Genomic DNA, 25,966 nt, shown 5'->3' with positions numbered 1-25,966 from the left:
TATATTTTTTATTTTCAAAAAAAAGACTTAGTCATTTGCGATAATTTTTAAAAAAAAAATTTCACTTGATATAAAATTTTTAAATTATAATGATATTTTTTTAATAATGTTTAAAAAAATTATATCAAAAATTAATTTTTAAAATTGTATTAAAATATATTTTTAATATTTAATTATTTTTATCACGTTTTTGTTTTTTTAAAATTTATTGATAGTTCGTATCTTTTAAAATTATTTTTTACTGTAATTTACCCAAAAAGAATATGTAAAATTAAAATGCGGAAACGAAATTACAAAGTGCAATTGACTAAGATCTGAAGGGTTGAAAATGTAATTTAAGGTAGCGGTCTCATATAGTGAGGTACGGAGCAACGCAAACCGAATATCGAATACTTTCTACACCAGAACGATCTGGTGCGTTGAGTTCAGATCGCTTCATCGTCAGATTCGAAGGTGAGTTTTCGCCCCTTTCCTTCACTCTCATACTCTTATCTACTTTTGCTTTTGCAATTGCAGCTCTTACCAGCAAACGACGCCGTATCTTGACTTCTTCGTTTGCGTTCTAGTTCCCCGTTCAATTTTTGAGTCCTTTTCTTGTTTCAGTTACTTATTTAGCTTTTCATTTCAAGAAATTTTCGATCCGTGTGGCAGTCTTTTCGATTCAATTTCTTGTTTGTCTGTGTTAAGTAGTTTTCTTTCTTTTTTTAATTATCTTTTATTTATTTAATTATTTTGAACTTACTATTTATGCTATACTGTTGACATTCATGAGTGAATGTTATTGTTCCCCTTTCTCGACTTCGTTTATGATAGTAAATTATGAGATGCAGTAGAACCAATAGTTTACTTTTGCGATCTGGTTCTGGCTTTTTCGTAATTGATCAGATTTCAAAACCTTTGGGTTTTAGTGTTGAAACCGCTATGCCTTATTTTGTAGATTGGAATTCGGACACATCAGTGTTCGAGTTAGCATAGATTCACGGAAAAAGGGTTGAAGGAAATGGGGTTTGTAAGAAAGCCGTTGATCTGCTGGGTTTTCGTTTCAATGGTTGTCTTTGCTGCTCAGCTTAGCAATGGTTTCTATCTGCCTGGAAGTTACATGCACACATATGTAAATGGAGATAAAATATACGCCAAAGTGAATTCGCTGACCTCGATTGAAACTGAGCTTCCATTCAGCTACTACAGCCTTCCATACTGCAAGCCGCTTGGCGGCATAAAGAAGAGTGCTGAGAATCTCGGAGAGCTCCTTATGGGGGATCAGATTGATAACTCGCCCTACCGGTTCCAAATGAATGTTAATGAGACAATCTACCTCTGTACAACAACCCCTCTGAATGAGCATGAGGTTAAGCTACTTAAACAGAGAACTCGGGATCTGTACCAAGTGAATATGATCCTTGATAACCTCCCGGTTATGCGGTTTGCTGTTCAAAATGGGGTTAAGATCCAGTGGACAGGGTTCCCCGTTGGGTATACACCCCCTGGTAGCAATGATGACTACATCATCAACCACCTGAAGTTTACAATTTTGGTTCATGAATATGAAGGAAGCAATGCTGAGATTATAGGGACCGGAGAGGAAGGATTGGGGGTTATTTCCGAATCTGAGAAGAAGAAAGCATCTGGATATGAAATAGTTGGCTTTCAGGTTTCCCCTTGCAGTATTAAGTATGATCCTGATGTCATGACAAAACTCCACATGTATGATAATACCAATCCTATAACCTGCCCAAGTGAGCTTGAAAAGTATCAAGTAATAAGAGAGCAAGAAAGGATATCATTCACATATGAGGTTGAATTCGTGAAAAGTGATATAAGATGGCCGTCCCGTTGGGATGCTTACTTGAAGATGGAAGGTTCCAGAGTTCATTGGTTTTCAATCATGAATTCGCTTATGGTTATCTTTTTCCTTGCTGGTATTGTCTTTGTTATTTTCTTGAGGACTGTGCGAAGGGACTTGACAAGGTATGAGGAACTTGATAAAGAGGCACAAGCTCAGATGAATGAGGAGCTCTCGGGATGGAAACTTGTTGTGGGAGATGTTTTCAGGGAGCCTAATTGCTCAAAGCTTCTGTGTGTCATGGTTGGAGATGGAGTTCAAATTCTTGGAATGGGTGGTGTGACCATTGTTTTTGCAGCCCTTGGTTTTATGTCACCAGCCTCCCGCGGTATGTTACTAACAGGAATGATTGTTTTATTTCTTATCCTTGGGATTGCTGCTGGGTATGTTAGTGTTCGGCTCTGGAGGACCATTAAGGGAACCTCGGAAGGATGGAGATCTGTTTCCTGGTCTGCAGCTTGTTTCTTTCCCGGAATTGCTTTCATCATTCTTACAGTACTGAATTTTATTTTGTGGGGGAGCAGCAGTACTGGTGCGATTCCCATTTCGTTGTATTTTGAGCTGTTCTTTCTTTGGTTCTGTATTTCAGTACCACTTACCATGATTGGAGGATTTATGGGGACAAGAGCAGAGGCAATCGAATATCCTGTGCGTACTAATCAAATTCCAAGGGAAATTCCCGCCCGTAAATATCCATCATGGCTTCTGGTTCTTGGTGCCGGAACTCTTCCATTTGGAACCCTCTTTATTGAGCTTTTCTTTATCCTTTCCAGTATCTGGCTTGGGAGGTTCTATTATGTATTTGGTTTCCTGCTGGTTGTTCTTCTACTGCTGGTTATCGTGTGTGCAGAAGTATCGGTTGTCCTCACCTATATGCACCTGTGTGTGGAAGATTGGCAGTGGTGGTGGAAGGCATTCTTTGCTTCGGGTTCTGTTTCACTATATGTCTTCTTGTACTCAATTAACTACTTGGTTTTTGACCTGCAGAGTTTGAGCGGACCAGTCTCAGCTACACTTTACCTTGGCTATTCACTACTCATGGCGGTGGCGATTATGTTGGCCACCGGGACCATTGGCTTCCTTATGTCATTCTACTTTGTGCATTACTTGTTCTCGTCCGTAAAGATAGATTGAGGTTATTTCCGCAATCTCCATCTACCACGCGAAAGATCAGTCGTTATACTGTTGAGTTCATTTTGTAGGGATGATTGCAGATGAGTTGGGGGGCAATATATGCTTACTTGATTGCATTCTTACATAATATATTCTAATATCTGAAGTTTGCTCCCTTATACCGGTGTCCTTAAGTGATTTTGTTCATTCATGTATTCATTGAGTGTTGGAACTTGGAACACATTATGTTTCATGTACTTCGGTTAAGCCGATTCAGGAATTTGTAACTGCTGAGAGCCTGAGACTATCATCCCGCGTCAATACTGAAGATAGTTTATGAGATGGATGCTGTGCCAGATTTCATTGTGATTTTCTGTTCATTCTGCCTTAGGCTGTTTAATATTATTTTCTTTTGATTCAGCATAGGGAAAGTGACATTATATTTTGGAAGGGATATTTACTTTTAACAAAAAAGTACTGCAATTTAGAAATTTTTTTAATCAATGTTGAAATTTATTATTATTATTATTATTATTATTATTATTATTATTATTATTATGAACAAATAACTTTTCATTAAACAACTGAATTCGTCATTTCATCCGATGAAGGCTATCTAAGAGATGAAGGCTTAAATGGATGATCATACCTCATACGCTGATAATTCTAAGTTATAAAATAACTAATATTTCCTTTATGGTAATTTAAAGCTTATAGTTATAACTATAAGCAGAAAATAATCGTTTCAGAATGTCTATGACTTGAGCAAATTGACCCCAACCTCCTAAATATCAAATAAAGTAACATTCTTCATACAATTAGCTAAAAATTCCAAATATGATATTATTATTTTTATATTAATTATATAAAAATGCAATTATTGAAATAATTTTAGAGGAGTGCTACACATACAAGTCATTTTTGTTTACAAGTCTTACAAGTTGAGCCTAACACGCGTGTTACAGAAGAAGAAGAAGTTGGGCCTAACACATGCGTTACAGAAGAAGAAAAGCGTTCTCTCTTTGCCTTCGATCTCCTTCTGTTTTTTTCGATTTTCATGGTTTCTGAAATCAAGTTTTGAAATTGTTTTGAAGATGATGGCACTTCAGAAATACACCCAAACGATTACAAAAATACACCCAAACGATTATAGAAATACATCCAAAGAATTACAGAAATACACCCAAACAGTTACAGAAATAAACTAAACGATTATAGAAATATATCCAAAGGATTACAGAAATACACCCAAAGGATTTAAGAAATACACCCAATATAGGGAGAGACAGTATATTTCTTCTTGAAATCAATACACCCAAAGAATTATAGAAATACACCCAAAGGATTACAAAAAATACACCCAAAGAATTTAAGAAATGCACTCAAAATTCGTTGAAGTACACCTTATGCATAATTCAGAACTCTTTCTTTTTTTTCTCCTCATCTTCTGCTGCTGCTTCTTCTTCTTCAAAAACGATTTCAGAGTTTGATATCAAAAAACAATAGAAACCGAGAATAACGAAGAAAGAAAACAAAGAGAAAAGCACGTAAATGAAGAAGAAAAACAGGAATAGGAAGAAGAACGTGTAGCAAGAAGAAGAAGAAGGAGAAAGAGAAGGCAAGAAACGTACCTTGAATAATGTTTCTTCGTTTTTTCTGGTGATTTTGATGAAGGAGAAAGAGAAAACGAAAAGAGGAGAAGAAATTTCAATAAGAGAAGAGGGAGAAAGAGAAGAAAAAGAGACACAGAGAAAGAAGAAGAAGAAGAAGAGGAAGAGGAAGAGGAAGAGGAAGAGGAAGCACGGAGAAAGAAGAAGAAAAAAAAGAGGCACAAAAAAAAACGTGAAACAGCGTGTTTATAAATGACTTGTATGACTTGTATGGAAAATCATTTGTACGTGGAGAATTACTCATAATTTTAATATGACATCTTTACTCCACAATTAAGAACTCTTGAAATCAATTAAGAATTAACACAATATGGGAAAGCAAGAATACAATTAACTTGTTCAACGACCATGGTTAACATCTGTTGTATTTATATGAACAAATATAATTTAACAGTCAAACAATAATGATGATTAAGAGTCTTAATTCATTCTGCTAATACTTAAAAAAAAACAAATTTAAATATATATGTTATTTTTTAAAACATAAAAAAAAAATCAAAAAAATCAAAATTTTCTTTATTTAAAAGTTTGGAAGATTAGTAAGAGGGTAAAATAAGATTCTCAATTATTTTTCATAGTTAAAATAGTCTAGTAAAATTTAGTCTTTAAAAAATTAGACGTCACGAATTAATTCTAAAAATATAATAGTATTAAATGAATTTTTTTTATTAATTAGATAATCATATGTTATATTGAGTGCCATATAACATAATAACATAACAGATTAATGCGAGATTTTACAAAATAATTGATTGATATGTTATTGATAACATATGATATGCTATTGTCATATATCATTTCACATGTCATATATTCATGTAACTATATTTAAATCTTCGTGTTGTGCAGAATTAAAATGAATTAATTTATATATTCAAAAACTATTAAATAAAAAACTTATATAAAAATTAATGTTAAATCTAAATAAAATTCTGAAGTTATTATACGTTTTAGTGTTTGAAGGAGCTTATTATTTAATATATATTTATAACAAACTTGAATACTATAGTGCAAGAATGAAGTTATTATATGTAATGAAAAGATGAATATAATGTTTCAATAATAAAAATAACATCCATTTTTTCATGAATCATGAGTTCATGACATTATGTATTTTTAACATTATTATTACAATTGAATAATATTAAAAAATATAAATTATTAAAAAAAATATTATATAAATAATAAAGATAATATATAATTAATAAACACAATTAGATCAAAAATAAAAAACTTAAATATTGTAAAAACATCGTACATCATAGTATTTTAGGAGTTCATCATCTAACACATAGTGAACAAATTGTTTAGCAAATTAAAATATAAAACCATAGTCATCAACTAAAATTTTCAAATAATTGTACAAAACATTAGTAAGGATAGAGAAAAAATAGTAGAGACATAAGATTAAGTAAGAGGAGGTAAAAAACATATATAAAGTGATGTGAATTTATATAATAAACATGAATAGAAGTAAGAATAAAAAGAGAGAACGAATTCAATTTTATTAATGTATTTATATCTATTGAAGAGGAATCACATTACTATTAAAGACATGGAGTAACTTACATAAAGTAAAGAGTAAAAAAAAATTAAAAAGAAAGGGCAAACACTACAAAATAATAGCCAAAATTCTGGTGTATAGAATGCAAGAAGTGATAGATAAAGTAATTAGTGGTAACCAAAATGCATTTATCAAGGGGCGGTTAATTAATGATAACATTTTAATATCCCATGAATACATGCATTATTTGAAGACTAAGAAGTATGTTGAGTATGACTTAGCTCTTAAATTTGATATGAACAAGGCCTATAACTGGATTGAATGGAGTTTTGTGTGGGAGGTTATGAAGAGGCTGGGTTTTTGCAGAAAAATGGATTGACTGGATGAAGGAATGTGTTACGACGGTCTCTTATTCTGTTACTGTGGAAGGACACTCTCTTAGCTTGTTTAAGCCAACAAGGGGACTCCAACAAGGAGCTCCTCTTTTTCCCTATCTATTTCTAGTCTGTGCAGAGAGTTTATCTCATCTGTTGCACAAAGAAGAACTGAGACAACAATTTTCTGAACTTAAATTAAACCAGAAGTGTCCTACAATCAATCATCTCTTTTTTGCAGACGATTTTATCATCTTTAGTAAAGCAAATGCTCATACATGCCAGAGCTTAATGCAAATCCTATAAGACTACAATAGAGTAAGCAGTCAGATTGTTAGCCTGAACAAGTCTTCAGTCAGTCATCTCTTTTTCGTAGACAACTCTATCCTCTTTAGTAAAATAAATGCTCAGACATGCCAGAGTTTAATGCAAATCCTACAAGACTACAGCAGAATAAGCGGTCAGATTGTTAACCTGAACAAGTCTTCAGTCTTTTTCAGTCAAAATACTCCTCAGCAGATCCGTACTAAGCTTTCACAACTCCTTCAGGTTCCACACGTTGGAATCCAAGATAAATACCTGGATCTACCTATAATTATGTCAAGATCAAAATGGAAATGTTTACATACATAGAAGATAAGGCTGCAAAGAAATTGAGCTTATGGAAGAGATTACTATTGTCAGTGAGAAAAGTGCTGATGAAGGCAGTGGAGACTGCAATTCTTATTTACACATTAAACTTCTTTAAGATACTGGAATCTCTCCTAGAGAATATTCAAAAGAAGATGATGCTAGTTTGATGGGGTGAAAGGGATAATGAAAAGAAGTTGCAATGGCTGAGTTGGGACACTGTATGTCGAGACAAAAGGCATGCAGATTAGGATTCAATGACCTCAAAGCTTTCAACTTCGCTATACTAGGCAAACAAGGCTGGCAGTTACTCTCTAGGACAAATTCTCTGATTTACAAGGTCTTTAAAAGTAGATATTTTTTCTTTTCCAATTTCCTGAAAGCCCTGTCAGGTAACAACCCATCCTGAGCCTGGAGAAGTATGTTAGAAGACAAAAAAGTTATTGAAAAAGGTGTAAAATGGCAAGTGGAAAGTGGCAGTATGATCCCCATCTTTGAAGAGAGTTGGGGTGATAACAGAGAAAAGATTCAGAGATCCCAATTAATTAATCCTAATCATAACCTATACTGAGTGAACCAATTACTGCAGATGGTAATTGGAATATACAGCTTATTAACGATAGTTTTTCCCCCAATATAGTTCAATAGATTCTTCGGACTCAAAGAACAAAACAAAAAGATAAACTGATTTGGGCAAAGATCAGAAGTGATACTTACAAAGTGAACTCAGTTTACCGAATTGCATTCTAATTTTTTCATTCGCTAATAGAGTTCTTTCCGAAGGTCTTCAAGCAAAACGATGTGTGGCAATCGATCTGGTCCTTACATTCCCCAACAAAGATGAAGGTATTCTTGTGGAAAGCAATTCACAGAGGACTCCCTGTTAAGCTCAAGCTGCAGTCCATATTTTACAATGTGAATCTTCAGTGTCCTAGATGCATAAATGAACCAGAATCAATTATTCATTGTTTAATTCATTGTCCTCAGGTTGAACAAGTATGGAGCGAAATTGATAATTTTGGCTTACCTAAAAATACTACAGTGTTATGGAAATGGTGGAGGGAGATAATAGCTCGATGTGGTGGAAACTAAGGAAAACGGCGACGGAGCCTTGCTGCAATCACTTTGTGAAAAATTTGGTTAGCGCATAACTTGCAAGTCGTCGAGCATAAAACGACCCCATGCGCTGAAGTTGTCAATGCAGCCAAGAAGCTAATGGAGGAGTTCTTAAAGTTAATTTTATTTCATGTCGATCAGTATAATTAATGGAACCACCTTCTCTTATTGTTGTTCTATTCTGGACCGTTTATTTCAATAAATCAATAAAATCATTCTTTTGATTAAAAAACACTACATAAGAAGAATAAAAAGTGATTATCTAATAATAAAAAGTGATTATCTAATAATAGAAAAAATATAAAAAAAACAAGTTTTCTAAAATATTTATCTAGCAATATTAGAAGTTATCTAATAATCGAGAGTTCATTGTGTCATTATTTATTTTTTTAATATATTATACATAAATTGATAGATAAATAAATAAATAAATTTTCATAAAATAAAATTCATTCTCCAAATATGATATGCAATATTAGAATTTAGATAATTATATGAATTAACATTTTTTATATTCTTTTTTTTGTAAAATAAGATAATTTAGTGTGTAAAATTATAAGATTAATGCTAGGTTGATTGTATATATGTTATTTTTTAGGGTAATATAAATCTAGTTCTAAGATAGATATATTTTTTTTATGTTATTGCAATGGATGACATGACAATTTCATAAGAAATTTAAAAGTTTATGTGTCATTCATTCACTGTAACACTACTTTGAACTCTTCTTTTATATATTATAATAGATAGATTTTTATTTTTTATAGAATAAGATAATTTAGTGTATAAAATTATAAGATTAATGCTAGATTGATTATATATACTATTCTCTTTTTTAAAATCAAGTTTTTTTTTCACAAATTTAAATTTTTAATATTTTTTATCTTACTAATTTAATTCCATTTATTATATTTTATTAAGCAAAATTCTCTTCACATAGATAATTAAAAATAATATTATTAATTTTGTATACTTTTATGTGTCTAACAACTATGAATATAAGCTTTAATTATTCATCAGACACAAAAAAATATAATTATTCATCAAAATAATCAGCGATTAAACTATTACTTGTTTTAAAATAACTAAATAAATAAATAAGGAAGAGGTAACAAACATAAAATATAAAGAAGTATAAAGAGAGTGAGAGAAGTATTGCAACATAAAAGAGAGAGAATTATTTTATTGCTTTTGTGTGTGTATAAAAACTTCAGCCTATGCCCCTATTTATACATGTGCAAGGCTTAACTTTTTCAAACTAGATTAAATACAATCACCCTTGGTAAACTAAGTCTCATAGAAAATGGTCATCCACATCATTCATCCTTATCACAACAATCCTTATCACAACACTCCCCCTTGGATGACCATTTAGGATTATTGCCTCGTTAAAACCTTACTAAAGAAAACCCAATGGGAAAAAAACTTTAGTGAAGGAAAAAGAGTACAATATCCTTTGTGATGGGGACTGCCTCATTAAAAACCTTGTCAAGAAAAACCCAGTGGGAAAAAACCTGACTAAGGAAAAAAGAGTACAGTCTCCCCCTCTTGCCAACATCATTTAATGTCATGAAATCGGCGCATCCCAATCTCATGTACCAATCTTTCAAAAGAAGATTTTGGGAGTGACTTTGTGAACAAATCTGCCAGATTGTCACTTGAGCGGATCTGTTAGACATCAATTGTCCCTTAATTTTGAAGATCATGAGTGAAGAAAAATTTGGGAGAAATATGCTTTGTTCTATCACCTTTGATATATCCGCCTTTAAGTTGAGCAATACATGCTCTATTATCTTCAAACAGGACAGTTGGAGCTATCTTCTGATCAATCAGTCCACATGATGACAGAATATATTGGATCACACTCCTCAGCCAAAAACACTCGCGACTAGCTTCATGTATCGCTAGTATTTCAGCATGATTAGAGGATGTTGCTGCAATCGTCTGTTTCGTGGACCTCCATGATATAGCTGTACCACCATATGTGAATAGGTATCCTGTTTGAGATCTCCCTTTATGTGGATCAGATAAATATCCAGCATCTGCATAGCCAACTAATTGTGACTTGGATCCATAGGGATAAAACAATCCCATATCAACCGTTCCATGAAGATATCGAAAAATCTGTTTGATTCCACTCCAATGTCTTCTGGTTGGAGAGGAACTATATCTTGCTAGTAAATTCACAGCAAATGATATATCAAGTCGTGTGTTATTAGCAAGATACATTAGTGCGCCAATAGCACTAAGATATGGTACTTCAGGACCAAGGATATCTTCATTCTCTTCTTTAGGACGGAATTGATCCTTCTCCACATCCAAAGATCTTACGATCATTGGGGTACTTAATGGATGTGACTTATCCATATAAAATATTTTCAGGATCTTATCTGTGTATGTTGTTTGATGAATAAAGATCCCATTTTTTGTATGCTCGATCTGCAGGCCGAGACAAAATTTAGTCATTCCAAGATCTTTCATCTCAAACTCTTCTTTTAGAGTTTTTATAATTGTTGGAATCTCTTCAGGAGTTCCAATGATATTTAAATCATCAACGTACACAGCAATTATAATGAACCTAGATGCAGATTTCTTTATGAAAACGCATGGACAGATATCATCATTCTTAAATCCGTTTTTGGCCAGATACTCAGTAAGACGATTATACCACATTCGTTCAGATTGCTTTAGACCATATAAAGATCTTTGCAATTTGACTGAGTATAACCCTTGCGAATATTCATTGGATGGTTTAGATATCTTTAGTCCTTCAGGGACTTTCATATAGATATCCCGATCTAATGAGCCGTACAAATAGGCTATTACCACATTCATTAAATGCATATGCAGTTTATGATATGCAGATAAACTGACCAAATAACGCAATGTTATCGCATCCACTACAGGGGAATACGTTTCTTCATAATCTATAACGGGCCTTTGTGAAAAATCTTGTGCCACAAGTCGGGCTTTATAGCGCACGACTTCATTTTTCTCATTTCATTTTCTCACAAATACCCATCAGTATCCAACAGGTTTTACATCTTCAGGTGTACGGACTACAGGTCCAAAGACTTCACGTTTTGCAAGTGAGTCTAATTCAGCCTTCATGGCTGCTTCCCATTTTGGCCAATCATTTCTTTGTCGACATTCTTCGACTGATCTTGGCTCAAGATCCTTACTTTCATGCATGATATCTGATGCCACATTATATGCAAATATTTCATTGACAATTGTCTTATTTCGGTCCCATTTCTCTCCTGTAAAGACATAATTTATCGAGATCTCGTCATTTTCACAATTTTCAGGTACCTGAACGTCTTCTGGCATTATATCAGAATTTTAGACAACTGCAGGTGTCTTTACTATGTCTTTTTCAACAGGAATATTTACCTCTTTTCTCTTTCGAGGATTTTTATCTTTGGAACCGACAGGCCTGCCACGCTTCTGGCGTGTATTTGCTTCAGTGGCTATTTGTCCTACTGGGACATCAATTCGAATTGGGGCATTTTCCGCCCTGCCACGCTTCTGGCGTGAATTTGCTTCAGTGGCTACTTGTCCTACTGGGACATCAATTCGAATTGGGGCATTTTCCGCTGGTATATAAGATTTGGTTATCCTCTTTGTATCGGAAAATGCATCAGGCAATTCATTTGCTATTCTTAGCAAATGTATAATCTTTTGAACTTCTAGTTCACATTGCCCTGATCGAGGATCTAAATGCATCAACGATGATGTATTCCAATTAAGTTCCTTTTTAGGAAGCTTATTCTCTCCCCCTAATGTTGGAAATTTTGATTCATCAAAATGACAATCCGCAAACCAGGCTTTAAATACATCTCCCGTTTGTATCTCAAGATACCTCACTATAGAGGGAGAATCATATCCAACATATATCCCCAATTTTCTTTGGGGTCCCATTTTGGTACGATTAGGTGGTGCAATGGGAACATATATCGCACACCAAAATATTCTTAAATGGGAGACATTTGGCTGCTGGCCAAAAGCTAATTGCATAGGAGAGAACCGATAGTAACTCGTTGGCCTCAAACGAATAAGTGCTGCGGCATGTAAAATAGCATGTCCCCAAACCGAAGTTGGGAGATTTGTTCTCATAAGTAAGGATCTAGCAATCAATTGGAGGCATTTAATAAGTGATTCTGCTAACCCATTTTGTGTGTGAACATAAGCTACTGGATGTTCAACACTTATTCCATTAGCCATACAATAAGCATCAAATGCTTGGGAAGTAAATTCACCAGCATTATCAAGACGAATTGTTTTGATTGAATTTTCTGGAAATTGTGCTTTTAATCGAATAATTTGAGCCAGTAATCTCGCAAACGCCAGGTTGTGAGGATATAATAAGCACACATGTGACCATCTCGAAGATGCGTCTATTAGGACCATAAAATATCTAAAAGATCCACATGGTGGATGAATAGGTCCACATATATCACCTTGAATCCTTTCTAGGAATTCAGGGGACTCAAATCCAATCTTTACTGGTGATGGCCTTAAAATTAACTTTCCCTGAGAACATGCAGCACAACAAAATTCACTAGATTTAAGAATCTTCTGGTTCTTTAGTGAATGTCCATGAGAGTTTTCAATAATTCTCCTCATCATGGTTGTTTCCAGATGACCCAATCTATTATGCCAAGTTATAAATTCATTTGGGCTAGTAAACTTCTGGTTTACAATGGCATGTGATTCAATTGCACTAATCTTGGTATAATACAATCCAGATGAAAGTGAGGGTAACTTTTCTAATATAACTTTCTTATTTGAATCATGAGTTGTGATACATAAATACTCATGATTTTCCTCATTCATTGTCTCAACATGATATCCATTTCGGCGAATATCTTTGAAACTCAACAAGTTTCTCAGAGACTTGGTAGATAATAGTGCATTATTTATTATAAATTTTGTTCCTCCAGGAAACAAAATTATAGCTCTTTCGGAGCCTTCAATCACATTGCCTGAGCCAATAATAGTATTAACATACTCTTCTTTTGGCACAAGATGGGTAAAATATATATCACTTTTAAGAATAGTGTGCGAACTTACACTATCCGCAAGGCAAATATCTTCAGAATATATCCTTGCCATTTTTCTTCAAAAACAAATAATAATAATAATAAAATGAGTAAAAGTACATGCACAGTAAAATTATTCACATGAATACTTAACAAACAGATACATATATCAAATTATTCCATCATTGATCAAATAGCCAATATCTCCTTCAGAATCCTTAAAGAAATTAGATACATCATAATGAGTGGTGGAATTTTCATCATTTGAAACAAAATTTGTTTCCTTTTCTTTGTCATCCCTTTTCAAAGATGCTTGATAAAGATCAACTAGGTGCCTTGGGGTACGACAGGTACGTGACCAATGGCCCTTTTCACCACAACGGAAGCATTAATCCTCAATTGATATACTTTGCCCATTATTTCTTTCTTTATCCCACTTCTGGTGAGATCCTTTCTTGTGAACATAATTCATTTTCCTTCCATAATTTTTCTTGTCATCAAAATCTTGCCATTTACCTCTTCTGGGCTTATAATTTGCCGCATTTACTTCAGGAAATGGGGCGGCGCCAACTGGACGCGCTTCATGATTTATCAAAAGTAACTCATTGTTGCATTCAACAACAAGAAAGCAAGAAATTAATTCAAAATACTTTTTAATTTCTTTTTCTCGATACTGCTGCTGCAGGAGCACATTCGAGACATGGAAGGTCGAAAAAATTTTCTCTAACATATCGGGCTTGAGGAAGTATCACATAATTGTACCTTTCTTCAAGGTCTTTCCACAGATCTGCAAGATCTTTTAATGTGGGATATTCATTTTTCAATCATACTTCAAGATGACGACGAAAGAGAATTATGGCTTTGGCTATATCCTTCTGGGATGTATTATTTTCAGCCTCAATGGTATCTTCAAGATCCATTGAATCAAGATAGATTTCAGCATCTAATATCCATGGTAAATAATTATTTCTAAATACATCAAAAGCATTATATTCAAGAAGAAAGAGATTCGACATAATAAAAATTTGTTACCTGAAATCTTCCTAATAATTTCATTAGAGCTTCGTGCTGATAACGTGTTTTAAAATAACTAAATAAATAAACAAGGAAGAGGTAACAAACATAAAATATAAAGAAGTATAAAGAGAGTGAGAGAAGTATTGCAACATAAAAGAGAGAGAATTATTTTATTGCTTTTGTGTGTGTATAAAAACTTCAGCCTATGCCCCTATTTATACATGTGCAAGGCTTAACTTTTTCAAACTAGATTAAATACAATCACCCTTGGTAAACTAAGTCTCATAGAAAATGGTCATCCACATCATTCATCCTTATCACAACAATCCTTATCACAACATTACTCATGTCAATCGAATGAATTTTTCTGTCGTGTTAAAGAGAGATTAGTTCGTCTTATAATTTCTTTTGAGGCCTAATTGTTTTATAGGACCTTATTTGTTCAACATGCGCATTAAATATTTTTATGAAAGCAATAGGGAGAATTTTAAGGTACAGATCACTAGAAGACAAAAACCATACAGATTTTAAAGATTTTTGCTTAAACCACACTTTTTATCATAAAGCCACATTTTTAAAAGTGTAACAAAGAAAAGCGTCATCTAATGGAAAATCTTAGTAGATTAGAAGATTTAAGAAAAGAAATATCTAATTTATCACAATTAATAGATCAAAAGCTAATGATTTTAACTAATGTTAATTGTAATGATACTGAATTTTTAAAATCAATACAAAATGATTTTTCTCAAAATCTTAATTTTACTTTAAGTTTTATTGAAGGAATTCAAAAACCTGAAAAAACTTATATTTCACACGGAGTTTCTAAAAAATGTTATCATGGAGATAATTATCCCCATCTTCATCATACTTTTAATCCACAATTAAATTCTATAATAGATATGCTTGAAGAGATATTAGTTTCTATAAAATTTCAGAAAAATAAAGAAAAGAAGAGCCTAATATAAAAAAAATTGAACAGATACTTGATAAACATTTCCATAAAGATATTCCTAAGAAAGAAGAAGTCCAAAATAAAATCGATACAACAAATCTAAAGATTAGACCACCTCTAAAATTATGAATATTGATGAAAAATTAGAAGAAGTTACAATGCTTTTTAAACAATTAAAAATGGCTCAAGAAGACAATCTTATGGAACAAGGTTTTCAGATTAAAGAAGAGCCAGAAATTTCTGAAAGAGAAGAATATGTTTTAGACTATTCAAGTGATGAAGAACCAGTACATCCAGTACAAGTAAAGGATGAAGCTGGAACATCTGGGAATAGTAATCAAACCCAATTTAAATGGGAAACAGGTTTTGAAAATTATGCTTTCAAAAAAGGGTTTATAAGCAAAAATTCAAAATATACTAAAATACCATCTAAATATATTCCAAAAATTCAAGAACTAGAAGGAGAAAGAATGCTTGATCTAGATTGCAAAAGGAACGAAAAAGAAATTTTCGAAGATTGGATGAACTCCTTTTTATTAGAAGCTTATACAAACCCAAAATTAAATGAATTATCTGGATTAGATATCTGGAATTTCATAGGTTTCCACACAAAAGGAACTATAAGAAATTATATGTTATCAGTAGATAATAAAATAATAGAAGAATTAGATGAAAAGACAACAGCTTATGATAAAATAGCACACATAATGAGAATTTTATATAAAGAATTCTTTGGAAAAAATGTCATAGATCATAGAAATGAAATTTCTGAAAAAGAGTATTTAGAAGCAAAAAATCATTTGGCCAATATTCAGATATTCGATCTTTGTTATATAGAATCCTATATTTGTGAATACAGAATATATTATTATAAACTAAAAGAAGAAGATAAAAAACATTATCTTAGCATGTATATTACAAAACTTCCATATCCTGTTAATGAAATTATTATGGGAAGATTTATAAGAGAAATAAATAATAAAACAATTGAAAATAATTTCGGTGGAGCAACATTTGCTATAAGAGAGGAAATAAAAGAACGCTGTATGCAAGAAGCTACTCAGAAAAAATTTAATAATAAAATTAGAATTTGTTGTCAAGACAATGAGGAAATCCCTCAAAAATATGGTTCTAATAAAAATATTCGAAAATACCATCCTTACAAAAATATTCAAAGAAAAAGAAAATATTACTTTAGAAAAAGAAAATATTATCCAAATTGGAGAAAAAAGAGATATTTTAGGGAAAGAAGTATCAATAAAAAACAAAAGAACTATTGCCCAAATAAAAAGGAAAACTGTAAATGTTGGTATTGCCAAGAAGAAGGGCATTATGCAAACGAATGTCCAAAAAAGAAGGATAAAAAAGACCTAACAAAGCAACTGGAAGTTGCAAAAACTTGTTTTATGGAACCTTTAGAAGAATCTGATGATGAACTAAAATATATTTTTGAATATGTCTCAGAAACAGACTCAGAAACAAACTCAGGAACTGAGTAATAGCGCTACATTTATTACTGTAAAAATTACAGAAAAATTTATCAATGCCTTCATAGATACAGGGGCAACAAAATGTTTTGCAAGTTCAAATATAAAACTTAACTGGAAAAAGTTAGAAAATCCACTAAGAATTAGAATAGCCGATAAATCCATACACAAAGTCAATTTAAAAGCAGAAATGGTTGAAATCTTCATTCAGAATTACAGATTCATTATTCCATCTATATATAAATTAGAATCTGGAATAGATTTTATTATAGGGAATAATTTCCTAAAACTATATCACCCTTTTATCCAAGAATTAACATATATAGTTCTAAAAGCCCCATATGATTCTTCTTTAAATCAAAAGGCAAAACTAATAAAAATCCCGACTACTACTATAAATGAAATTTTAAAATTCAAAATATTTTCAATTTTAGAAGAATGCTATTTGAACTTATACTTCCAGATAAAAATTCCAAAAAATGACCTTGAAAGTAAAATAGAAGAACTTTTAAATGAAGTATGTGCTGAAAATCCTTTAGATATTAAAAATACAAACAAAGAATTAATAAGTATTAAATTAAAAGATCCTACAAGAGAAATAAATGTTCAAAATAGAATCCCTTATTCAGCAAGAGATAAGGAAGAATTTTCATCTGAATGTAAGGATCTTTTAGATAAAGGAATTATTAGACTAAGTAAAAGTCCTCATGCGGCCCCAGCCTTCTATGTTGAAAACAATAACGAAATTAAAAGAGGAAAACGAAGAATGGTTATTAATTATAAAAAAATGAATGAAGCAACTATAGGTGATGCTCATAAGCTCCCAAGAAAGGATTCCATCCTAGAGAAAATCAAAGGAGCAACTTGGTTTTCATCGCTTGATGCAAAATCAGGATATTGGCAACTTCGTTTAGACGAAGAAACAAAGAAATTAACTGCCTTTACTTGTCCAACAAAAGAATCAACAGGAGTATTACTCTACGAATGGAATGTCCTACCATTTGGGCTGAAACAAGCTCCAGGTATTTATCAGAGATTTATGGAAGAAAATTTAAAAGATTTAAATGATTTTGTTCTAGTTTACATTGATGATATACTAATTTTTACAAAACAAGATAAAGAGGATCATCTTCAAAAGTTACTAATTGTCTTAGAAAGATGTAAGGAAAAAGGTTTAGTCCTTAGTAAAAAGAAAGCTAAGTTAGCAAAACAAGAAATAGAATTTCTTGGATTAATTCTATCTACTGAAGGGAAGCTAAAACTTCAACCAAATGTATTAGAAAAAGTAGATTTATTTCCTGATAAAATGGAAGATAGAAAACAATTACAAAGATTTTTAGGATGCATAAATTATATTTCTGATCAAGGATTTTTAAAAAATATAACAGAATATACTAAAAACTTGTTTTCAAAAATAAGTATAAAAAAGATTTGGAAATGGGAAGAAAAGGATAGCCTGCAGATTCAAAAAATTAAAGAACTTTGTAAAAATCTTCCAGAACTTTATATTCCAAAAGAAGATGACTATTTAATAGTAGAGACAGATGCTTCAGACAAAACCTGGTCAGGCTGTCTAAAAGCTAAAAAAGCTGAAAAAAGCTTGAACAAAGGAAAAGAATCACTAGATTCTAAGCATTCCTCAAAGGAATTACTATGCAGATATATTTCTGGAACATTTACACCAACAGAACAGAGGTATACTACCCATGAAAAAGAAACTCTAGCAGCAATAAAAACTATTAAGAAATGGAGGATTGATCTACTTCCAAAGGAATTTACATTACGAACAGACTCAAGTTATTTAACAGGTTTTATTAGATATAATTTACAATCTGATTATAATCAGGGTCGTCTGGTAAGATGGCAAATGTTTTTATTACAATATCCGATAAAAATCGAGTACATTAAAGGAAATAAAAATATTATTGCAGATACATTGACAAGAGAATGGAGTTCATTGTCAACACAATGAATCAAGAAATCCAGAAGCTTGAACAAGAGCTTGAAAGGTGCAATCATTGCCACCAGCTAAGAGCTAAAATTCAATCCATCAAGAAGGCCATGGAAGCCATGAAAGTATCCCAGCAAGTAACATTACCTACACCAATACCAATGCTCGCAACACCATCAGAGTTCAGCCAGCTAAGCGTGGTGGACCAGCCACAAAACCCAAAACCAATTTTTTCTGAAAAAATCCCTGAAAATAAAACTCTGGCAGAAATAGTTAAAAAATCAACTCAGGACAAAAAATATTATGTCATATATAATGGCCCAATGAAAGGAGTTTACGATGATTGGGCTAAAGCAGCCCCATTCACCCATCAGCCCAAAACTATTCACAAAGGAGGATTCTTGACAATAGAAGAAGCAAAAGAATCCCTCAGAGAATATGAAGTGCTCCACCCAGAGCAAATTCTAAGAAGAGTTGACAAAGCTCCAGCCCAAGCCCAAAGGACTCCAGTCCAAGTCCGAACAGGAATGCTGAAAAATATTCCCACAAGGGCCGAAATAAATGACAAGAAAAGGGTCTGCAGATCAAACTGTAGAGAAACCCTTAATCTAGTTCTAAACTGGACTCTGGACAAAAGACAATATTGGGATACTATCCCATTAACAAAGAACAGCTAACAAAGCTGGTAATCTTTCCAGAGGCTTCACCCTCTGATACATATCAATTTTTCCAATACGGATTAATTGATACAATCCTAATTTTTGACAATTTAAATATCATTAAAGAATTTCCTGCAGGTTTTATAGATGCAGTGAAAAAATTCAAAAATATGATTGATGCAAGAGAACCAAGGGATATATCCCTAAAATTGACAAGTAGTCAGCCAATCTTCAATGAAGAAGGAGAATGTTTAATCCCAGCTTTTCAAGTAGTTTTCATGTCAGTCTTCCCTGGAGACTTTCAACCAATAGAACAAGTTCAAGATCTATCAATTTATAGCGATGAAGGAAGATTGGCCAGCACATTGGCAAGAGTCTTTGAGAGAGCCCAAAAAATAAACAAAGAATCCAGAACAAGAATAAATTACAAAAGCAGAAACACTCTAATTGTTTCTAGTAAGAAAAATCAAATTGAATCAAGAGAAATGAGACTCCTAGTTGATTTTGAATCAGCATTTTACAACTTTTCTGGGTTACTGGAAAAGCTTCCTGAAGGGATAAGGAGGAATCTATGCCATTTACTAAAAGACAAAGAAGACCATAGGTGCCAGCTGTGCACCTCAGAAATGTCTGAAGAAAGCAACAATGCTGTTGACCCCACCCACGTGGGAAAAGAAGAGGATGAGACATCTGAGTCATCTATCAACATTATTATGGAATGACGTAAGAGCTTACGTCACAAAAGCACCAATAATGTAGTTGGTGCAAACTAAGTGCTCAGTGACGCATGCAATGACGTCACAAGAAGTGTAAGGATGGGATTTGTCCATCAGACCCAACCATTATAAATAGAGTGCTAAGTCATTTGTTAGAGGTATCAGAAATCAGAAAGCAGGAAGCTTAGAGTACTCACAGGCCAGGAGGGCAACGAGGAAGTAGCTGATGCGATTCTGGAGTCTGATCAATTAGAAAAATAATTTTAAGAAACTCCCCTCTGGAGTTAATTTGTAAAATCTCCCCTCTGGAGAACAAAACACACATTGTAAAATAGCAATAAATAAAGAAGTTTATTCTCCAGAAAGGTACATCTTTATCCCAATCTTTTTAAGTTATGAATTATTTAGAAGATATAGAAATAACTGAAGAATCTGATTACTATAAGCTAACTGCTTTACTTGATAATGAAAAACAAGCTATTTTAAAAACGGAATTAGATCTTAAACCTAACGATAATTTTAATAAACAAAATCCTCTAAAAGAAATCTTTAATAGAAAAAATATAATATATTATGGAAAAATTCAGATTGAAACTCCAATAAAAATACAATCCGCAAATGGAGAACTTGAAATAGCTCTGATAAATGAACAAGATGTAAATAAACAAATTGGAAAAATTAAAGATCAACAAAAAAGATCTAAAATTGGATGGATTCATATTAGTACCATTCAAGTTTTAGTTAAATCCACATACATGAAAGGAATTAATTCTCCAATAAGTCTGGCAATCTGTGATAAAAGAATCACTAATCCTAGAGATCAAATAATTGGAATAATCCATGGTAACTTGGCAAATGTAAATGTTAAATTCAATGCTCATATTGGATACGCTATTCCTCTATCAACCGAAAATCTCGGCAGATCCTTAAGTCTGGCTTATAAATTCCATAAGATAGATTTAATGGAACAAAATGATGAACCATTTTCTATCACATATGCAATTAATTATGCGCTGACAAATAGTCATCATAGTATAGACTTCAAAGATAAAGAAAGAATTTATGTTGATGAACTATTTCAAAAGTTTGTAAAAACAGAAATTCCAAGAAATAAGGCTATTGAAAGCCCAGTTTTGTTATTAAAACAACCGTCAAGAAATTCATTTTCATCATCTAGTTTTAGAATAAGAGAATCTAAAATTAACAGCCCTCTAAGTCTATCTCATTTAAAAATTGAAGAAAAAGATTCTGAAATAAAGGAATTAACAAAAAAAATTGAAAAGTTGAATGAAACTTTAAATAATAAATTATGACGATAAATAAAGAAGAAATATACGTGTCTTATCAAGATAAGAAACAAGAACTCTTTGAAAGAGAAAATCATTTGAAATATTTAAAGTTTTCTAAAATAAACCAAAGAGCTTTCAAAACTTTAGTATTATCTTATAACAATCTGAAAAAAGAAGTCGAAGAATTAGAAAAAATAATAGAATCTTTAGAAAATAACAATGAAGCTATGGCAGAAGATGCAGAAATTCTAATATGAAAGATTTTCAAAAAAGTCTTATTTCTTTAAAAATAATTAAAAGGAATATGAAAACAAGAATAATGGCTATATCTATAAAAATAAGAAATTTGACAACTGAATCTTCAGATTTAGAAACAGAAATCAAGAAGGTAAACAAAAAGATATTTAGAACAAGAAAATTAATACAACGTTTTAAAACTAAAAAATCAGTCAAAAATTTAAAAGAAAATATTAAGAATAAACAAATCTATCGTGCTCGAAGATTGCATTATCTTCACATATAAAATATGATTGCATTACAAGCTTTTGAATCAAGAATACATGTTCAAAATATTCAAGTAATACAACCTCTACAGGTTGAACCCCTAGAACAAGTACAAATTGAATCTGAACAAGAATTACAAGTATAAAATGCCTGGTTTAGCAAATCAAACGATACAAGAACTAAAAAATGATTTAGATTTTCAGACAAGTCAAAAAAGATATTATGAAGTAAGATTACAGAATAGTAACATTTACACAAGAAATAGAGAAGAAGTGGAATAATTCTGTAAAAATTGTATAGAAAGCATATCAAGAGAAATAGAAAATTTGTTAAAAGAAATAGAAAATTTTAATAATGCAAATCCAACCCAAGAAAAATATTTCAAAAACCTGCATTGATAAAAATTGGTATCAGAGCCAAAGTAACAATTCAAAAGCAACATTTTCCATTTAAACAACACTTTTTTATGACACGCTTTAAAGCCACTAAAAGACAAAAATCTGTAAATCTGTACAGAATTGCATCTGTACACTAGTAACCCCCAAGCAATAGAGGGACCAATTCCTTTGACGGGAGTAATTATCAATGACTTCCATAATAATAAAAATTTAAAATTGTTAAGGATTATAGTATCAAATTTAAAATTCGTTCTGAAACAATTTTATATTTACTTCAGAAAATTTGTAATATGTGTGTGGTATAAATAAATTACCAACAAAATTTATTATAAAACAATTAGATATAAAAATTATAAGAAATACTATTATAATCGACGGTCAAATCGACAGTAAAACTGTTGATAATATTAAAAATTGACGGTAAAATCGATGACAATAGTCATTACTTTAAAACGTGATCTAATAAAATCAACGGCCTTCGAATTATAGATAAGCTTTCAATAAAATCGACAAACATTGTGTTGATAATATAAGATTAAGATTTTTACATACTTTTCAAGACTGTTGATAATATTATTTTAAATCGGCGACGCAGGTGTCAATATTTAATTTATTAAGATTGACAAATTAGCTGTCGATTTAATTATTAAATTACCGATAATATCATCGTCTATTTTCTTTTTTTTTGTCTATTTTAAATTAAAAATCGACAACATTATTGTCGATTTTAATAACTAATTTTTTTTTTAGTTTTTTCCATTTGAAAATAGCATATAATTAATACAAATATATTTTTAAATATAAACATAAAATTTATACTAAATATTAAATAACGAGACAAATAAATTTAAAATATAGAGATCAAATTTATTCTAAATATTAAATAAGATAATAAATAATTCTCTAATATAAAGATTTAAGACAAGATAAATAACTAATTTAAATTGCAATCCACTAATAATACAAATAGTATACCCTATAATACAAGTAAAACATGCGGTGAGGAGAGCTGGAGAAGAGCAATTACAGTAAAACTCCGTGGAGAACGTGTGTGTCAGTAAAAGGTGCAACGGCCGACCATCGTAGTGGATGGAAGTGTGCGATCGCAGTTTTGCTTTTGACGATAGGAATGATGGTCGAAGCTCCCCACACTCATTCGTCAAAATGCGTTATACTAGAAAGAAGTATCCACACCCTTATAAGACATGTTTCGTTCTTCTCCCCAACCGATATGAGACCTTACAATCGCTATAGAAACAGCAGCCGGCCAGCCATCATCACTCAATTTTTGGTGTCACTTTCCAATTTTACCCTCACGTAACAATAGATAACTTACCACAAGTTGCACAGATTCAATGTTTATTAAGTATCTTGCCATTCATAATCTCATTTGCCACGTGTCATATATTTACTGGTTGGTCAACTAGTCAGCCTTAGCCACCACAATTTATGGCACCGTAGAATTAGCCATAAAATAAACCTTGGAAACATTGAAGTAAAAAGCTTTTATTTCAAAAAGTCTTTGTTGTTGTCTATCCATGAACCATATGATCCAATTAATAACTAGAATAATTAGATAAACTTGATAAGTTCCTATATCAGAACTATCTTAAACACATTGCTAGCTTTACTTCGATCATCGAAACCTCCGTACTTTTCCAGTTTACCACAAGAAGCCATGGGATTAAGAACTTTTCTCTTTCAACTTGAAATGATGTGCAGATTAAAACAAATAATCAGAGAGAACTTGGCACAATATCAATGGCGTTATATTCATAGTTCACAAGGTTTTTAAGTCCACTCACTAGCACATTGTTCACATCAGCTCAGTTCATACATCAATAAAATTCCAACATCTCCTCAATTATACAATCTCTCGGTATTTTTCAAAATTTTAATTATTACAAAACAGAAAACACAAGATCCCTAATAATAATAATCGAAAATACTTACTTTTTATAAGGATTGGCTCCGGCATAACCTATTGGCTTCGGTATAGGCATCAAAACCTGCAAACCAAATCCAAATATCGAAATACATAAACTAGTGAAATCAATTGTTATTACAAGAAGGGTAACTAACTAAACTAAGTGTAAGCTAGTTGCCAATCAAGAAAGAAATTAGTTCCTAAAAGCCAAGTTCAGAGGTCATGTTCCTTCTCTAATGCCTGAGCCAACTCACAAAGCATGATCTCAGCTCCTGTGCCAAATGGACCCATCATCAAGTCTCCAAGCACAGTTAATACCCCCATGCACATTCCACCATAAACTGCAGTAGTAACTATATAGAGATTCAGTTCCTCTGTCCAGCCATCGTCACTTGGTGTTTCTACAAAAGTCAAAACATTGTTTAACATGGGCTAGTAATAAGAACATGGACTAGTTTTGTAACAACACCTTCAAATTCAGAAAACTTTGGTTTTGTTGATTAAAGGATTGAACATTTCCTGCAAAAAGATAAATTTGCAGTAATAGAGTCACAAGATGGCAGCACCGGTACAAAAAGGAACTGAATGGCGTACCGTCTTTAATTTGCAGCTCTCTAAGCTTCTCAAGTAGTTCCCGGAATGTTGGACGGGAAGCTGGATCACTGGTAGAAACAGATGAAGTTGTAAGTTATAATACTATTTCTTTTGGATGAGAAATAAAAATAGTTGTTCAACAAAGAGATGAGCATGCACACCGATGCCAGCAGTTCTCATCAACATCTTTTGGAATTTCAAGTCGTTGATACATGAACCCCACGGCTCCAATCACCTGCAATGTTCCTAGACGAACAATTAATCTATATGCACCCAAAGTGATACACAATTCATGTGATGTCTATCATTCTAGTTTGAGTATCTCTTTTTTTCAAGATACTTTCAAGGTTTACATAAGCATGAAAGCAATACCTGCATTGAGTTGAGATTACTCCAAAGTTGTATACATCAGACCTGAAGTTCCCAAGGACAAGCAAAAATGGATTTTCAAGGACTCAAATTTCTTTAAGAAAAACTACATAAACCAAGATGGTAGCACCGGTACATCGCAGCATAAACTAAAAGTAGCACAAATATATTCAACACAGTAACGCTATTAAATAATTGGAATCTATTTCAATGTTAAGCCACGATGTAGAACAATTAAAATAGCACCTTATCCACATGGTTGATGAAAATTGAGGAGTTCAAAGAACACATACCTAAGAGAAAAACAATTTTGGTCGGAGGCTTATATAGAAGGCTTGCATATTACCTCTGATAATGACGCAGATAAGAAAATAGCTATCTCTTTCTCAATTTTCGCTTGACGTGTGTGCATATATTCAGCGAAATTGAAGCAAAACTAACCATGACAAGAACATTAAAAACTTACTCGTGGTTTTGATAGAAAGAATTCCATTTGTTTTACAAGCATCAATAGAAATTAGGTTTAATTACTCTGCAAGTTCCTATAATTTCACCGAATTTTCAATTAGGTCTCTATACTTTTTTTCTTTTCAATTGGGTCCCTGTAAGTTATTTTTTTTTCAATTAAGTTCCTGCCGTGAGTATAACGTTTAAGATAACAGAATATTCTTGGTAAAAAATGAATATTCTCGTCATTTGGTTGGAGTGGCTAGCTGAACAAAAATGTAATTTTCCAAAATAGCAAAAGCACCCCTTTCATTTCATCGCAAAGAAAAAAAAACCCTAGGTTGCTCTCTGGAGATCGCGAGGA

At 32.2% G+C, this 25,966-nt stretch overlaps 2 protein-coding genes and 1 long non-coding RNA gene across 4 annotated transcripts; 1 reads left to right on the top strand and 2 right to left on the bottom strand.

Annotated features, from left to right (window-relative positions):
- Positions 1 to 348: 348 nt before the first annotated feature.
- LOC130968468 (transmembrane 9 superfamily member 12-like) lies at positions 349 to 3,484 on the top strand. Its single transcript, XM_057893754.1, has 2 exons — positions 349 to 453; positions 938 to 3,484. The coding sequence occupies exon 2, from the start codon at positions 1,001 to 1,003 to the stop codon at positions 2,975 to 2,977; it is 1,977 nt and encodes a 658-aa protein (XP_057749737.1). The 5' UTR covers positions 349 to 453; positions 938 to 1,000; the 3' UTR covers positions 2,978 to 3,484.
- A 352-nt stretch (positions 3,485 to 3,836) lies between these two features.
- On the bottom strand, positions 3,837 to 8,397 carry LOC130968165 (uncharacterized). Its single transcript, XR_009081531.1, has 4 exons — positions 8,162 to 8,397; positions 7,852 to 8,065; positions 6,979 to 7,093; positions 3,837 to 4,421 (listed from the first exon to the last, which is right to left on the bottom strand). It is a non-coding gene; the product is annotated as an uncharacterized LOC130968165 (long non-coding RNA).
- Positions 8,398 to 24,196: 15,799 nt separating this feature from the next.
- On the bottom strand, positions 24,197 to 25,267 carry LOC130967798 (uncharacterized). 2 transcript variants are annotated; one of them, XM_057892810.1, is made up of 3 exons: positions 24,948 to 25,259; positions 24,787 to 24,854; positions 24,197 to 24,593 (listed from the first exon to the last, which is right to left on the bottom strand). In XM_057892810.1, the coding sequence occupies exons 1-3, from the start codon at positions 24,998 to 25,000 to the stop codon at positions 24,406 to 24,408; spliced, it is 309 nt and encodes a 102-aa protein (XP_057748793.1). In that variant the 5' UTR covers positions 25,001 to 25,259; the 3' UTR covers positions 24,197 to 24,405. The 2 variants fall into 2 exon arrangements, 1 of the variants encoding a protein (XP_057748793.1); XR_009081431.1 differs by lacking the exon at positions 24,197 to 24,593 and having other exon boundaries at positions 24,788 to 24,854; positions 24,948 to 25,021; positions 25,159 to 25,267.
- Between the last annotated feature and the right edge of the window lie 699 nt (positions 25,268 to 25,966).

Source organism: Arachis stenosperma, chromosome 3, assembly GCF_014773155.1.
Source record: "Arachis stenosperma cultivar V10309 chromosome 3, arast.V10309.gnm1.PFL2, whole genome shotgun sequence".
Taxonomy (NCBI): Eukaryota; Viridiplantae; Streptophyta; class Magnoliopsida; order Fabales; family Fabaceae; genus Arachis; species Arachis stenosperma.
Note: the sequence above shows the minus strand (reverse complement) of the source record. Positions and strands in the feature narration are given on the sequence as shown.

Bases quoted from the DNA above. Each gene is read 5' to 3' on its own strand.
- LOC130968468 (XM_057893754.1), top strand. From the start codon at position 1,001: ATGGGGTTTGTAAGAAAGCCGTTGATCTGCTGGGTTTTCGTTTCAATG.
- LOC130967798 (XM_057892810.1), bottom strand. From the start codon at position 25,000: ATGTATCAACGACTTGAAATTCCAAAAGATGTTGATGAGAACTGCTGG. The intron at 24,855-24,947 runs GTGTGCATGCTC...TGTTTCTACCAG, and splicing joins GATGAGAACTGCTGGCATCG to TGATCCAGCTTCCCGTCCAA. The intron at 24,594-24,786 runs GTACGCCATTCA...TGACTTTTGTAG, and splicing joins AGAGCTGCAAATTAAAGACG to AAACACCAAGTGACGATGGC.